This window comes from Carlito syrichta, unplaced genomic scaffold (assembly GCF_000164805.1).
Source record: "Carlito syrichta isolate Samal-C Ts95f unplaced genomic scaffold, Tarsius_syrichta-2.0.1 Scaffold308851, whole genome shotgun sequence".
NCBI lineage: Eukaryota > Metazoa > Chordata > Mammalia > Primates > Tarsiidae > Carlito > Carlito syrichta.
This window is the reverse complement of record NW_007252947.1, coordinates 7265-24416: the sequence shown is the minus strand read 5'-3', so window position 1 is coordinate 24416 and position 17152 is coordinate 7265. Positions and strand designations below refer to the sequence as shown.

General features: G+C 35.7%; 1 protein-coding gene across 1 annotated transcript in view; it reads right to left on the bottom strand.

The window, feature by feature from the left end:
* SVEP1 (sushi, von Willebrand factor type A, EGF and pentraxin domain containing 1) overlaps nt 1–16670 on the bottom strand; it is a gene marked incomplete at its 5' end in the record, with an annotated part of 142071 nt that extends 125401 nt beyond the window's left edge. The window contains 8 exons of the mRNA XM_008066174.1: nt 935–1168; nt 1704–1868; nt 5567–5675; nt 8704–8825; nt 10102–10296; nt 10895–11026; nt 12747–12854; nt 16541–16670. Of these exons, the coding sequence (XP_008064365.1) occupies nt 935–1168; nt 1704–1868; nt 5567–5675; nt 8704–8825; nt 10102–10296; nt 10895–11026; nt 12747–12854; nt 16541–16670 (1195 nt within the window). The remainder of the gene's footprint in view (nt 1–934; nt 1169–1703; nt 1869–5566; nt 5676–8703; nt 8826–10101; nt 10297–10894; nt 11027–12746; nt 12855–16540) is intronic.
* Between the last annotated feature and the right edge of the window lie 482 nt (nt 16671–17152).

Sequence of the window (17152 nt, the reverse complement as noted above, 5' to 3'; positions counted from 1 at the left end):
TCTGCCTCCCAAAGTGCTGGGATTACAGGTGTGAGTTACTGAGCCTGGCTGATTCCCAGTTTTAGCTCACAGGGTGGTGAGGAAACAAGAATAGGTTTGGAATCATAACAATTTTAATGTCCATTTGATGGGTTGAATTTCTCACACTATGAAAAACTCACCCAAGCTCGTGGACTAGCAATAAGAACAGTTGAAAGTTTTCAGACTGGACATACAAGCCTATGTCCATGGAGAGAATAAGGTAAAACTCACATCATTGGGTTCAGCTTAATGTACAGAGTTTGCTTACAGGAGATTCCATTATCTATAAATGAGATGACTTATTTGGGAAATAGGCTGGAATTGATCCAGATCATAACAGCCAGTCTAGAATAGCGGTTAAAGGTTAGGAGGCTAGAGAGAGGGGGAATTGGGAGTGACTGTTAATTAATGGATATAGAGTCTCCTCTGGGAGTGATAAAATGCTTTGGAAATAGTGCTGATGGTTGCACAACATTGTAAATGTACTAAATGTCACTGAATTTTACACTCTAAAATAGTTAACTTTATGTTATATGAACTTCATGTCAATATAAAAAAAGTTAAGACTGGTGTTGGCTGCCTGGGTGGGAATCTTCGCTATACCACTTACTGTCTTCATGGTTAAGTCTTCTTAAGTAAGTTCCTAACCTCTCTGGCTTCAGTTCTTTCATCTGTAATATGTGCTTAGCAATGATAGTACCTTACAGAAGTGCTAAACAGGATTAAACATGAGAGGTGCTCAGCTGGCATACAGAAATGTTCAAAAAGTATTAGGTACTATTATTGAAGTTGCTGCCTAGAGCTATGAGTGTATATTTTATTTCTGAATCTCTTGATTGTTGTAAAATGGCTCTTCCCATCTCATCTGACCAAATATACACTAAATATTTTTGATCACAGAAAATAGTCTTACCACACATTCGTCCTCTCAGCACTGAACCTGGTCTGCAGAAGAAGAAAGCCTTTTCTGTTTCTAATGAATTGCTGTCAGCTACCAGCATTTCTGATGCAAGCTGAAAGGAGTACAGGGGCTCTTTACTGAGGGTTCTTTTCAGTTTATTTGTGATTGTTTCCAATGTCTCAATGAGTCGTCGCTGATTTTCCAGTTCAAGGGTATCATTTCTTTCATTGGGCAATGGCACACTAGCTGAGATAAAAACAAAACAAAACATAACACAGATACATAGTGTTTCAGGAAGTCATTGTAGTTAGTATTTACCAAATATAAATAGTATATTAAAAATCTCCGAGAAAAAAGTTAATTCAAAATAAGTTCAACCACTATTTGCTGAACAATTAAGTAAGCACCTGGATAATACTAAGAACAATACAATTTGTTTAATCCTTCTCTCAGATGCTGGACCTATATCACCTTTTTAGGGGAGTTCTTCATTTTAGCATATTAAGTTCCTGTTTATTCTTACATTTTAAAAACACACCTTAGTTCACCATGCCAAGATGACAACAAAGCAAGGTGCTTGTCGCTGTGAGAACCCTGAAATACATCTGCGATATTAATAGCAAAAAGTGACGAAGCTTTTTAGTCAGCTGATTGTGCTCTCCCTAATTCTAAGTTCCAGGATCATCTCCTAATAATAATAACACATGGGGGATTTGAGAAATAGGTCTCAACAAAGAACTTCCCATAATGTTACTTTTTCAAATTGACAGTTTATCCTTACCTGTAATGTTAAAAATTAACTTAATTTTGTGGTCAGATAATGGGGCATTTCTTTTAATTCGTGAAGATCTTGCTCTCCCAATGCTCCTGGGTGTCTCTTGCACAGCATCCAAGAAGTCATCATAAGAGTAATCCAGCCTGTTAGCTGCACCCCAACCACCTGGTCCTGGAGAGTTGGGACAAAGAAACAAATGATTGTACAGATGCATTTCCAAGCATTTAGGTTCTAATGTTAAACCACCCTCAAGTTGTATTTGATCATTTCCTCAGTTCCCCATAAAGTACTGCATACAGGGATTGGTCTACAATCTCATATTGTAATTTTTAGATTACGCTAAAAGAAGAAATAAAAGTCTCTATGTAGCTATCTAGGCATTTATGCCATTCTATCTTTGAGTTAATAATTAATCATCTAGCCGGGCTCGGTGGCTCAGCCTGTAATCCCGCACCTTTGGGAGGCTGAGGTGAGTGGATTGTCTGAGCCTCATTGCCTGGGCAGTGAGATCTCATCTCTACAATAAATCAAAAAATCAACCGGGCGTGGTAGTGCATGCCTGTAATTCCGGCTACTTGGAAGGCTGAGGTGGAAGGATCGCCGGAGCCCAGCAGGTCGAGGCTGCGGTGGCCGGGAGCGGCCATTGCACTCCAGTCTGGGTGACAGAGTGAGACTCCAACTCAAAAAAAAAATAATAATAATAATCATCTTAGCTTTAGAGATAAAGAGTGGGTGCAGAATTTGAATCAATTTCTATTTCCTTTACGAGGGTAGGCCCCTTGTAGCACAACCTTCCCAAGCCTCACTCTCCCTGTTCACCTGATCTTGCTCCTAACAGCTTTTTTGGGGGGTTGTTCCCAGGATGAAAAGTGTCCTCAAAGGGAAACGTTCTGTTGATGTGGAAGAGGTGAAACAGAAAACGGCAGAAACACTAAAGGGCATTGAAATTGATGAGTTCAAAAACTGAGTAGTGGATAAAGCATCTTGACAGGTGTACTGTGTCAAATGGAGAGTACTTTGAAGGTAACTGAAGTTTAAGCATGTAAGAATAAATACATATTTTTAAAATAAATAAATTCAAATTTTTGGGTTCTTCATATATTTCTTGGTAATCTTTTTCAAATTTTCTCAACAGCATATTGTTTCTATGTCAAGTGGTTGTATAATATTCTCTTGTGTGGCACACTGCAAACAGTTTTCAGACATTTAGGTTATTTCAAATGTTTAGAACATTCTTCTATATGCAGTATTCCATCAAATATATCATCAACGAGAAAACACGTTCCAATATCAGGTCAAAAAGAAAAATGTACACCTCAGAATTGATAAACCGTGTTACATCTTTGTACACTAGCATGATTTTTATCTTGAGAAATATTCTTAGAAATGGAATTTCTGGGTCTGAGCACCTGAGCATTTTTAACTCGTTAGGTACATATTGCCAGGTGCCTTCTAGTTTCTCCTCCACATTCAACATACGAATATTTCTTTCCCAACTTTGTGTGTTATGATTCTTAACACTAAAAAATTCTAAACTGACAGGTCAAAATTGCATCTCACTTCAGTTGTAATTTGAATTACATGATTATTACGAGATCAAACTGATTTTGACATATTTATTGGCCCTTTGTTTTTCACACATTATGACTTGCCGTGGCATTGTTGTAATGTTACACCGATCTTGTGACTGTCTTCTAGAAGACAATTGAGGAGAACTGCTCGTCTCTTAGAATCACAGGATCATACATGGCACCTGCCCATGCCTTAATCTAGAAAACTGCCATTTGGATCCTTATTAGATGACAAATATCACCTATCTCAAAGCCTTATGATGGCAACTGACTCACTCTATGTGTGTCCTTGTGCCCTTGCAACCTACCCCAACAATCTAGGAGGGTAAACCTAGAACAAGTTTAACAGAAGAGACTTGGTTATTCTAGATGTACTACTGACAACACTATCTTATATTTTCTTATCTAAAACCTTAATTTCCAAAAGGTTCACTGAAGAGTTGCACATAATAATTAAAAACTAGCTGGGCTCAGTGGCTCAGTCTGTAATCCCGCGCCTTTGGGAGGCTGAGGTGAGTGGATTGCCTGAGCCCACGGGTTCGAGACCTGCCTGGGCAGGCGAGACCTCATCTCTACAATAAATCAAAAAATTAGCCGGGCATGGTAGCGCGCGCCTGTAGTTCCAGCTACTCGGAAGGCTGAGGCGGAAGGATCGCCGGAGCCCAGCAGGTCGAGGTTGCGATGGCCGGGAGCGGCCACTGCACTCCAGTCTGGGCGACAGAGTGAGACTCCAACTCACAAAAATAATAATAATAATAATAAAAAACTAAAAACAGTCTGAAGTTTACCAATAGGAAATTATTTACATAAATTATGGTAAATTAATTGATGGAATAGTATGCGCCCATTAAAATTGTATTGAAGCATAATATTTAATGGATAAAAATATCCTCAATACAATGTTAACTAAGAATTTGTGTTTACAAAGTACCATGAGCATACACACACATCTATAATTAAATATATAGATAGCTATGTATATATAATAGCATGTAATATAGTATATATATAATAGAATAGTATAGTGTATATATATATAGTATATATACATAAAGATATATTAGTTTTATATACATATGTAGTTACAAATATAAGCATGTATTAATAGGCTTATTTCTGGAGTTATGGATTTTCTTGATTTCATTTTTTGTTTTTAAGCATTTGAAAATTTTTATAATAAATATACGTTCACAAATTATATTTAAAAAATTTAAAAACTCTAAAACAATAGTCAACATCATTCTTAATGCTAAATCACCAAAAGTATTACCAATATGATTAGTGCCGGCAATAACTATGTCTTTTGTAATGTAAATTAATACTATCTCAGATAACCTTCTCAGAACTCTACTTATTCATTTAATGCTTAAAATGGCCATATGAAGGCCATATATACTCATATATACCCATTTTACAGGTGAGGAAACCGAAGCACAGAGTGATGTGACAACTTGCCGAAGACCACACAGATAATAGGTGGTAAAGTCAGGATATTGACTTAAGTAGTCAGTTGTAGAGTCCATGTGTTTATCACTAAACTATTTTATCCCTATTTTTTAAAACATTGCTTTGGAAATTCTGGATAGTTTTATAAGAATGAAATAAAAATAAGAGGTATAATCACTGGTAAGGATAATAATTTTGCCAAGACCCAAGAAATGCAATTGAAATCTCCTGAAATATTTTTTTTTTTTCCTGAAATATTAAGGTGGTAAGTTAAGTTGCCAGACATACAAGCAAAAAAAAAGAATCACATACCATGCTGAGGAACAATCTTAATGAAAAATGTTGAGAGTCTACATAGAGAAAACATCAAAATTTCACTTAAAGATATACAAGACTTGAATAAATTGAGTATCAACATAGTTTAGGTGAAGCATCTGAGTATTTTTACATATGTAACTATTTTATGTTAGTGGATTAATTGTAATTTAAATTGAATGCCATACAAAAATTGCTGTTGGTATCTCACAATTCTCTTCTAAGATATGTCTATTTACTAGAATTTACTATTCTCTTCCTAGATAGCAAGCCAATATTTGAGTTTTACCATCATAATATAACTTAGTTTTCTTAGTCTTTGTCATCCTGAAGAATTCTGGCAATTTAAAATATTTTGGTATAAAATTTAATATATCCATAATGATCATTAAGTACATTATCCATTTACATGGTCATCCTAAAATAATTGATGAATAAATTAGTAAAAATGTTTCTAGTTGGCCTCAATTTTCTAGAATTATTTTCTTATCAGGCAGATTAGTTTTACAAAGTACTGATGTTATATAATTTAATTACCGATTGCAAAGCCATTTTCATAGTCATAATTATATTCTAGGCAATATTTTTTGGTCAGGTCCTCCAGTCTGCAGTCAATATCATCAGCATCATTACAGAACGATGGGACCTGCAAATAAAAAGTGAAGAGGATAAAATGAAAACCACACCTCTGTGTGCTTTGTATAAGCCCTTTTCTCCCCTGGTCTTCATGACTCCATCGTCAGGTGGGAAGGGAGGGCCCCAGAGCTCTGCACATTCCTCTAAAGGTCCCTGGTACTCCTCTCCTTTCTCCCCTACAGTTTCTAACAGTTTGTTGATCACAGGATTAGTTTCGTGCCTTTATCTCTATTTTTGTCACTCACCCAGAAGCCCAGGACTCCTGGGACGTCTCTTATCGCTTAAGCCTGTATCTCATATGGTTCTTTGGATCCTTTTCTCTGGCCCATTTCCTACTTCTCTCCCAGTCTCCCAAATCTTCCTCTATGCCCTCTGAAGCTGAGTCAGTAATCAACAAAACTCTTATTTTCTATCTCCTCTATGTTCCTTTCACTTTTGCTCTAAAACCTTTCCATCTTTCTGGAATACTTTCAAGAAATATTTTCCAGAAAATATTTTAGAAATATTAGAACTTTCAGAATCCAGGAATTCTATGTAGGCTTGAGGGTGGAGAAAGGCCTTCCACACTCTTCATCACTATTTTCAGATCACATGACTTCACACATCCTGAAAGTCTCACGGTTCTGAAGTTTATGCCATCAACTCTACCTCTCTTTGCCCCTCCTTGTGGCAGTCACCTGAAGCATTTTCCCACTGAGTCTCTCCCTCATTCCAATAACATTTGGTGACTAGCCCTATTATAATTCTTGGTGCTTCTGTCTCCTTGGATTCTCAGTTCCTTTTTCTCTTCCTCTTCTCTCTAGCCTTATTTTGTCACTCAGTCCTGCAGTCATGGCCTCAGACTTTTTCATTACTAGTAATGCACATTTTCTTCTTCTCGGGAATCCTACAATTCTTGGACTTCATTGGAATGCATGATCCATTGATCCTACTGCCACTCCCTCATTCCCTCATGTTTTGGCTTCCTTATCCACCCATCTTAGATTCCATGGTCTATCACCACATGCCTCCTCCTCAACCTGTTTGCCTGGAAAACTCTTAAACCTGGTTAAATTAATCATTATGCTTTTCAACATCTGTACCCACATGGTTAGTGATGGTTTGAGAGAAAATGCAACCTTGATGACTGCTAATCCTACTGTATTTCTTTAGAATATTCTTTCCTGTTCTCCTAGAAAATTAGTTTACCCCATCTTCTCCTCAGACCTCCAGTCACTCCTTCCCATATTTACTCTCAACTGATCATCTTTTTATACTGAATAAATAAGTCAGGAAAGATCCTTCTTCCATACACTTACACTACCATGTGTGCTCTTGTGTATCTGCCTCCTTGACTCTTTTATTTCTGTCACAATCTACATCCAATGTACCAGCAAGTCCTACTGGGTCTACTTTTAGAATATATCCAAAATCCATTCACTTTTCACCACCTATGCTACCCATCTTCTTTTGCTTTAATTTCCTATGAGGTCTTCTTACTCTCTCTCTTGTCCTCTGCTTCTTCTACAGCCCAAGGTCATCAGTAATTGGCCCTCCCAAATGACTTTCTATATCACTTAGAGTAGAAGACAAAGTCTTTACAGTAACTTTTCAAGTAATTTTACAGTAACTTTCAACTTTTGAGGTCTGAGGCCATGACTGGGAGTGAGTGACAAAGTAAGGCTAGAAGACAAGAGAGAAGAAGATAAAGCTGTCTTCAGTCTGCTTTCTCTTCTGACTCCCACTTCTCCTACTTCATGTGAGCCCTTTGACCTTCACTCATTCTGTCACCCTCTTTATTCTTGTCACTCTGACATCTTAACTGTGGTTCAAACTCTCAAACACACTCTTGCCTCAGGGCCTTTACACGTGCTGTCCTCTCTGCCTGGAATACTCTTTGACTAGATATGTCTCACCGCCTCATTCCTTCATATCTTGGCTCACTGCCTCCCCCGTTCAGATCTCTTCTCATACAGGACCCTTATTAGCAAGGCTTTCCAATGTTCTGTTTTATTTTATTCCATGGCATTATGCCATCTGGCATGTTACATATTTTCCTTGCAATTTGTTTATTGTTTGTTCATTAGGATGCAAATTCTATAAGCACATGGAGTTTTGACTATTTGACTCATAACCAAATTCCTAGTGTTTAAGATAGGACATACTAAATATTTATTAAATGAATGACTAAACACAATAGCACATTCTGATTCATTATACTACCTTTAACCTGTTACAATTTAGCTTGTGATAGACACTGAGTCTAACACACACACAAAAGTCACTTTCACACAATTTGCATTCTGATATTTAGGAATACTTCACCGATCTGGGATGGGATATAATGAATATGAGTGTATTATTGACTTTTAAGTACAGATCTATAGTAACAGTGACTTAAAGAGTGTAATATTTTCCTGGTTTGCAAGCAATATGATGACAACATTTTTTCTCCTTTTGGAATTTGGTTTTATTAAATAGATTTAAATAAAATTTTTTTTTAAAAAGTGTTTATTGAGTGGATGTCAGTTGATATGCTTAGTGTATTTATAAAAATGCTCAGCACATAGCAAGTATCCCAACAAAATGTTAGCAAATGAATAAATAAAGTGCTAGTCACTCCATTAGGTACACAAATATGTATATAGCATGCGCTTTGTCTTCAGGATGCTTGATACCGTTACATACATTGTTCTGCTTTCTCATACTTGCTAAAAGAATCCTTTCTAAAAAAACACAGGAAAAAGAAAATCTTTTAAATGAACATTTATCTCTTTATCATAAAAGAAATACTGTCTGTGTTTGGCACTTTTGTAAAACTTTAAATAATAAGGCAGGTATTCTCTCTGACTTTCTAAGGAAGTTTTAAAAAATGTAAAAACCTTTAATGCAGATCTACTTACAATTCATTCTAGAAATTCAAAACCTATGAATAATGATAAATATTAGGTATAAGTCTAGATTACAAAGAAGAGGGAAATAGAATGAGAAATTCCAAAAAGGCTATGAAAACCTAACAGCATCCTTTAAAAACTGACAGAGGAATACTACTGACATACCATTTTTCCCAGAGTAGTCTCAAAGGCTTCAGAAAACTTCTTCAACAGCTCTGTGTCATCACAACGAGTTGCTTTGTACAACATCTCAAAGGACTTGAAACCATGGTTTGCAAAACGTTGTACTGGAAAATGCGGGACAAAACAGCTTCAATTGGTTAGTGTCTTTAAACAAAAAGTTAACTTTCTATCTAATAATTGAAATGTAATATTTTTATTCTAACACTGTCTGTGGGATTGTTATAAAAACCAGAGAGGAAAGTTAAGGAAAGTTTCTAGGTATCAGTTGATTATAATATCCCATGTGCCAAACAGCTCAGTATGCAGTTATCTGGTGATGAGTTTGCTTTTGGTATATTATTAGTTACCTTCCAATTATATAAAAAAGTGGATATAAGAGGTATAAAGTTATTTTCATCATATGTCTTGAATTTTTTGCAAAATCCCGGCTGGTTCAAAGTTATTATATATATTATATATATATATTTATAAATGCACATCATTATATTTATGTTATATTTTTAACAAACAAACTGACACATCTCTAAATATTACTTATGTGAAATTATATTTTTTGAAAGTATAATTTCCACAGAGGAAAATTTCTCCTTACATCAGAAGCTTGCATGGTTAGATTTAGCAAGGGGTTCCAAAGTACTCAGGGACAATGCCTCCTAATAGTATCCTACTGATTAAATATGTGAAACAGGTGCATGACATTGCTCCTATTTACTTCTCTAATTTGGAAACAAGCAAGCAAGCAAGCAAACAAACAAACAAAAACACAAAAAATCCCCAAAACACAAAACAGCTCAAGTAGGTGGGCTTTACTTTTTTCCCCCCAAGATACTGTCATTTAAAGTCCATCTGTGGTACTGAATCAAAGATTCACTCCAGAGAATATTTATTTACACTATATAAAGATGTGGAGTTATTTTCATAGCCACATATATTTAAGATTATAGAATAGCTTAAAATTTATATCAAAACTAGAGAGAATGTGACTGATATATTTTACTCCACCACATATATCAGATCTTATTTTAAATATAAAGTTTTCTGCAGACTAGGAGACTGTAAATTCATGTTTACCGGTCAAGAAGTACATGCAGACAAGTCTCCAGATATTTCTGGTAAATATCTGGATCAAGATCGTTCTGCCTAAAACTGAATCACGTCCTATAGCAATACAGTCAATAAGGTTCTGGTGGCTAAAGTTTTAAATCCAGGGAAGAGTAATTCTTTTATTTAGAAACATTTCAAATCCATGCCACCATTTTCCACTAATTCCTATTGTAAGGCAGTTTTCCTCATTAACACTGAGAAATGTACACACACACACACACACACACACACACGCTCATATACATTAAAGGGATCCAGAATAAAATTAAAACTTACTGGCACAGTCTGGCCACTCAGTGGAATATGGTGGTTTCCAGATACCATCTTCATAAGCACAATAATACTTCTCGGTCGACCCTTCTGTGAAATCATAGCCCTCCAAGCAACTTAATGTGCAGTTAACTCCAGTAGTGTCTTGAGTACATATAAAATCCCCATTTATAGGTGTGAATGGAACTTCACAGGGAGAACCTGTGCTTAAAAAATTGTATTATTCATGTACAGGAGTATGAGAAATATAAATTAAATTATAGGAGTTTAAGCTGAATTTTGAAAAGAACTCCTGTCTACCACTGTTTCTAGAAAAACTTTTACCATATGTTCTTAGTGTGGGAGAGTGACAACATCTGCTTTTGGGTTCCTAGATGGGAATATGTTGAAAGGTTGTACCTATGTGCAATTAGAGGTTGTAAGTAATTTATAAAAAGCAAAAAGTATTTATAATTTGGGGTTATTTGGGGGCCTCTCTTAATATATATGAAAACTGGATAACATGTAGCAAATACATTTTCAGAATCTGTCTCCTTCAGCATTCAAAATAGGATGAGAACAATATAATACATTGTTACCTTAGAGAAAATGTTAATAAAATATCAATTACAGACTCCCCTAATATTTTTATCTATCATGGGGTCAAACAATGACAATTAGAAACTTAAATAATGTCTGTCAGGGTTCTGATTTTAGAAATCTCATGCTCATAGCCTACTTTCTTTCACAAAATAGAATACTATAGTAATAACATATATCAATTGCCAACTAGATGTTTTGGGGATTACAAAGAATATACCTTTTATGACAATGTGGATGTCACATGTCCTATTATTGCCTGAGGGGTCAGTGGCTGTATACCGTACTATAGTTTCCCCGTGAGGGAAGAGGTCCCCTTGTGTATGACTTCTGGTGATGACCAATGCAGCACCTAAAAAAATAAGAAAGGAAAAATTTGGGAGTTATTGGTCTGTAGTCACTTTATTAGTCTCTTATTTGATTTGAAGTTTCATTTTCTATTTATGCAAATCAGCTGGACATTCTCTTTATGTTGATTTTCTCACTAGTAGAAAAATAAAGATCTAATATTTATACTACAATATAGAAATATTAGACTCTGGGGAAGGGGGGCACACCTCATCAACAAGGGAAACTGCACAATGAGTATTTGCATACCTAACCCTGAATTGTACCCCATAATTTAAAAATAAAAAAATTAAAAGTTAAAAAAAGAAATATTAGACCCAAAAACTCCACTAAATGAAGGCATTCTTGCTAAACAAATGATTTTCTTCCAATAGGTCAGCCTATTGAAACATTGGGAGTTTAAAAAGTCGATTTAATTTTTATGTCGTTTTCTGGGTTTTAATGGAAACTTTAACGTATACTTCAGTTTGATTTGCTCAGTTTTATTGTACTTTCTAATGGCCTTTTATAATTTATTTGGTAAGTGTTTAAGAACTGAATATGAATACCCAGAACTGCACTAGAGATGTTAACAGAATGCATAGTTTATGCCTCTAGGACAACATAAGCTTGGAGACTCAAGAAATTCATTAGAACATCTTTAGGTACTAGAACAGAATAAATGCTCATTGAATACTGAAAGGAAAAATCCATGGGTAGATAAAATTAATAATGTTAAATTATTATCCTAGCATTAAAACATACTAACAATATGATTATTCATTCTGCCTGGACCATTGTTACTTGTTTTTTCTCTTTTCTCCTTAAAATGCTTTTTTTTAAAAATTTTTATTTTAAAGATGTGGGGTACAATTCAGGTTTAGGTATACAAATGGTTATTGTAAAGTTTGGGCCTCACTTTGGTCCCCATGTCACCTGGTTTGAGATCAGAATACCCTTATTGATGAAGTATGCCTCCCTGCTTCCTCCTCTGGAAGTTTCCCACTACTGCCAATCCCTTTCTTATAGCATTATTACAGTGTTCAGGGTCCATTTATGAGTGAGAACATGTGGTACTCAGTTCTTTGTTTCTGTGATAGATTACTGAGAATTACAGACTCTAAATCCATCCAAGTTGCTGTGAAAGTTCATTATTTTGTCCTTTTTTATGGCTGCATAATATTCCATTGTGTATATGTACCACATTTTTTAATCCAGTCTACTTTCAAAGGGCAGCATGGTTGGATTCATGTTTTTGCTATTGTGAATAGTGCTGCAGTAAACATGCGTGCACAGGTATCTTTTTTGTAGAATGATTTGAGTTCCTCCGGGTATATTCCGAGAAGGGGAATTGCTGGGTCACATGGGAGGTCAATTCTTAGATCTTTTAGGAATCGCCAAATTGTTTTCTACAGGGGTTGTACTAGTTTACACTCCCATCAACAGCATAGAAGTGTTCCCTTTCCCCTGCATCTTCTCCAGCATCTGTTGTTTTTTTGTTATTGATGATGGTCATCCTGACTGGAATTGAGTGGTATCTTAGTGTAGTTTTAATCTGCATTTCTTTTATGATTAGTGAGGCTGAGCATTTTTTCATGTATCTGATGGCTGCTCATGTGTCTTCTTTGAGAAGTGTCTATTCATATCTTTTGCACACTTTTTAATAGGACTTCTGGAAAAATGCTTTTTAAAATAAAATACAAATCAGTGTTACCATGCTGACAACAAAATCCTGGTCATCTTACCTGAGTTATCTGAGAACTGAGGCTCATCCCAGCTTGCAGCATGCTCTTTCTCTGAGACCTGGATTGGAGGTGGAGATCTGCACCAGTCTATGACAGGTGGTTCTACATCTAAAGAACATGAAATCAGACAAAGAATTCATAACTGATATTCAAAAATGGTGAGGGAGGTTGCAAGCGATAAAGTCCTTGTATTGGCAGAGAACCTTGACCTTCTAATAAACAAGGCTAGCCCTGTGAATGATTTGATAATGTCTTATTCCAGATTCCAACATCAAAAGAAAGAGCTACTTTTTGCTATACTGCTCCCTATCTGATGAAGAAGAAATACCAAGTTCCTAAAATCACTGTGAGCACTGCTGTGTAAAGACAATTCTGGAGATGACAGGTATTTAATTTGTAGGTTCTTCCCACAGCTGTTGAGCTGATCCTCCTGGAAGTGAAGAGAACCATTCCGGATAAGCTGAAGAAGTCACACCAGTATGAAATGATCACACCAGGGTTAATAGATGGCTAAATGGAAGAACCGTGGGGCAGAGATCTAAGTCACAGAATAAGCAAGTCAGGATTTCTAAGATGGATACATTCTAGATGAAGGCACAGAACAGAGTGCGAACCTGAAAATGGAAAAAAGGAGAGGGAGTGAAAACCACAGTAGAAGTTAAAGTACTATGAGACTATGTTGTTGAACACTGGAATTCAGTTGTAGAATGGAATTAAGGTGGGATGAGTGAGCTGGTTTCAAAGCCTTAATTGGATGTGGTGGAGTTTTTAATACATCATTAAAGGACAACAAAAGGGTTATAAAATTTTAATTTTAATACTCATATATATTATATATTCAAAATATTCTTATCACATGCCTCGTCATTTTAAGGAGATAGAACAAATAATATTTTTCTAATTTTACAGGTGAGGAATATTAGACAAGGTAGACTTAAGAAACCTGCCTGAGGTCATTAAGCTGATAAATTGTTACTACAATTTATCAAGACCAGGGTATTAATATTTCTATCCATGATTGATGAAAATATACACTCTGAAATTAAATGAGCTGTACTTGTGAGAATATATAGATTTTTATTTTAAGCGAAGTCTTATGAATAAAGATATAATTTTATCTTTTTCTCATGCTTGTCATTTCATTAGTACAGTTTCTTCGGTTTATGATGTTACTAACTGTAAACTATGCAGATCAGTGAGCAGTCTCTTTTCTCACGGTTAGGTCCCTACTAGATAGCATAGCACCTGGCCCAAAACGGGTGTTCAGAACAAGTTGATGAATAAAGAAAAGAATGAAGAAACGCTCAAAGTCGTTCAGTGTACTTTGAGAATGCTGAATCGATTCATATTTATATTTACACATCTGACAGTATATAGTTACTCTTTTTACAAAAGAAACAACAAATGGAGATTCCAAGATTTTCTAAGTTTATCTGATTTAGTCAAACATTTTAAAGTTGAATCAGGAGGACTTTAAAGACTCAGTCAACTACTGTCAAAAGAATTGGAGGCACCAGCAGATGTATTTTTCTCCAAAGGTGAGGGAAAGCCCTCTTCAAAGCAAGGAAGACAGCACTCTGTGGGTTACCAAGAAGCATTCCTGCTTGCCTTGCATTTATCAGTAAGACATCCACCCTGAAGAAAGTAAGAAAAATGTAGGCCTTGGAGTAGTCTCTCTCTCTCTCTCTCTCTCTCTCTCTCTCTTTCTCTCTGTCTCTCTCTCTCTCCCTCCTTATCTCACCCCCTACTTTCCCCCTACATTTCCCTTTCCTTCTACTTACTCTTCCTTACCTTTCCTTTTCTCTCTTTTATAATTTGGTAATTCAGCTAATACCTAGTTAGATGCTGTCACACTTTACTATGCTGACTCTTCATGATTAAAAATTAGCACTTGGAAAACTCTTGAACTATGCTTCCAAGTTAAATATCACAGTACGGTATTTTAAAAAATTCAAAACATTTTTCATGCGACTGGTAAAGCTTATGTTTAAAACAACATTGAAAAAGCAATTTAAAAAAAAACAGCTAAGCACTATGAAAAGAATTAGACTGATTTTCACTTGTCTCTTTTATCTACTTTTCCTAAAACCTATAATTTATAGAATAAAGAACCAATTTGATATACACTCATTAATTCAAGAAGTTATGCAAAATTCTGAAAACAAAATTAATGCATTGAATTTTAAAATAAGGACACTAAAAATAGATCTGAGACAAATGAGCACAATGCCAATATGTTGCTATAATCTAGCTTTTACTTAGAGCTTAATGTGTATTGAGTACTAGTTCAAATTATTTATATATATCTTAACTAATTAAAAACCTCACAATAACTCTATGAGGTCACACATTTACTAATCCTATTTTGGATAAGGAAACAGGCACAGAGAGGCAACTGGTCATGTTGCTTTTAAGTAGGGGAGCTGGAGATGAACCCAAGCAGTCTGGATTCACAGTCTATGCTCTTGATCAGTATGTATTGCCATGTCTTGTACCGCTCCATGCATTATGTCTTGATGAAGGGCACTAATTGAGACTAACCAGGCCAAAAAAAAAAAAAAGAAAAAGAGAGAGTGAACTACAGATGTGGCTATCAGGATGGAGAGACTGGAACACATTTCATAGGCAACGGGTAGGTGAAAAAATCAATACAAGTAGAGCCTGATACTTTATTGGATATTGGCAATGGAGGGAGAGGAGTCAAAGACAACTTCCACATTTTTGCTTGCTAGTGAAGTGATTGTGTCCTTTTCTAGGCTAAGAAATATATTAGATTTGGTGAGTTTGAAATGCCCATGGGACATCCACATGGACCAATGCAGGAGGCAGTTTTATTTATCAGTTTGGAATTCAGAAAAGAGATTTGAATTGAAGATAGAAATATGGGAGTTGTCAAGTAAAAAATTCATCCAGGAAAATTATAGAGACAGAATAAGAAGAGGGCCAGGACTGAGATCCTGGGGATGATCAATATTTGAGAGTTAGTCTGAGGAAGGGAAGCCTAGGAAACAGATAAAGAAAGACAGGTAGGAAAAATAGAAACAAACTAGTGTCAAAGATGCAAGGGAAGGAGGTAGTTTTGATAAGAATGGTGTCATTAATAATGTAAAATTTGAGAAATGATTATGTAAAATACAGACTGAAAAGCATGCAGAGTAACCTCAGAGATCATTGGTGACCTTGATGAAAGAAGTTTATATGAATGAAGGGTACAGAAGACAGATGAGTGATTTTATTTATTTATTTATTTTTTTGAGTTGGAGTCTCACTCTGCTCCCAGACTGGAGTGCAGTGGCCCCTCCCGACCACCGCAGCCTTGACCTGCTGGGCTCTGGTGAACCTTCCACCTCAGCCTTTCAAGTAGCTGGAACTACAGGTGCGCACTACCAAGCCCTGCTAATATTTGATTTATTGTAGAGATGAGGTCTCGCCAAGTTGCCCAGGTGGGTCTCGAACCCGTGGGCTCAGGTAATCCACTCATCTCAGCCTCCCAAAGCGTGGGATTACAGGCTGAGCCACTGAGCCCGGCTGGAGTGATTTTAGAATAAATGGAAGTTAAAAAGAAAGAAATGATAACCACTGGGAATTTACTAAGAGGCTCACACGGGAAGAATTCCAAGAGATGCAATGAAAGTTAATGGACATATATATAGGTTTCAAAGGAGTGGCTTGAGCTGGTTTCAATGCCAGTAGGAAGAATCAGTGGAAAGATAGTTGTTGAAGGTAAAGGAGAAGACAGACTTTGTGGTATTAGATTGTTTTCACAATACCCAAATGATTTGAAGAAGACTTACCAATAACTTTAACATGGAAAGTGCAGCTGGCTTGGTTGCCAGATAGGTCAATTGCTGTGTATGTTATAGCAACATCTCCAATTGGGAAAAGGTAAGGTGGGGTAAAAGCTGGATGAACCTGGACTGATACCTTTGGGAGATAAATATTTTGAAAATTAAAGTTAATGTCAAAGTACATTTATTATTTTTTTGATTTGTATAGTATTAGTAATGTTAACAATGATATAAAGTTTCATACAGAGGAACAGAAAACAATTAGGTACAGCCTTCTGGTGTATTTCTTTCCAGATATTCTGTTTACATAATTGATAGAATTGGCATGCATATAAACTGTTCTTCCATGTTTTTTAAACATAATACCTCAAAACATTTTTATACTATTATACAGTCTTTATAATATAAGATGACTTTTAAATGTTTCTGTAATGTTCTGTAAAACGAATATATGATGATTTCTTTGAGAAAATTTTGTTGAAGGATATTACTTTGGTCCCAATTTTACTACTGTAAACCGCTCTGACATGAATAGTTTTGCACAGATAATTTAACAAATATTTCTTTTAAAATTTCTTTTTAGTTTTTTATTGATGCGCAATAGATGTACACAGTTTT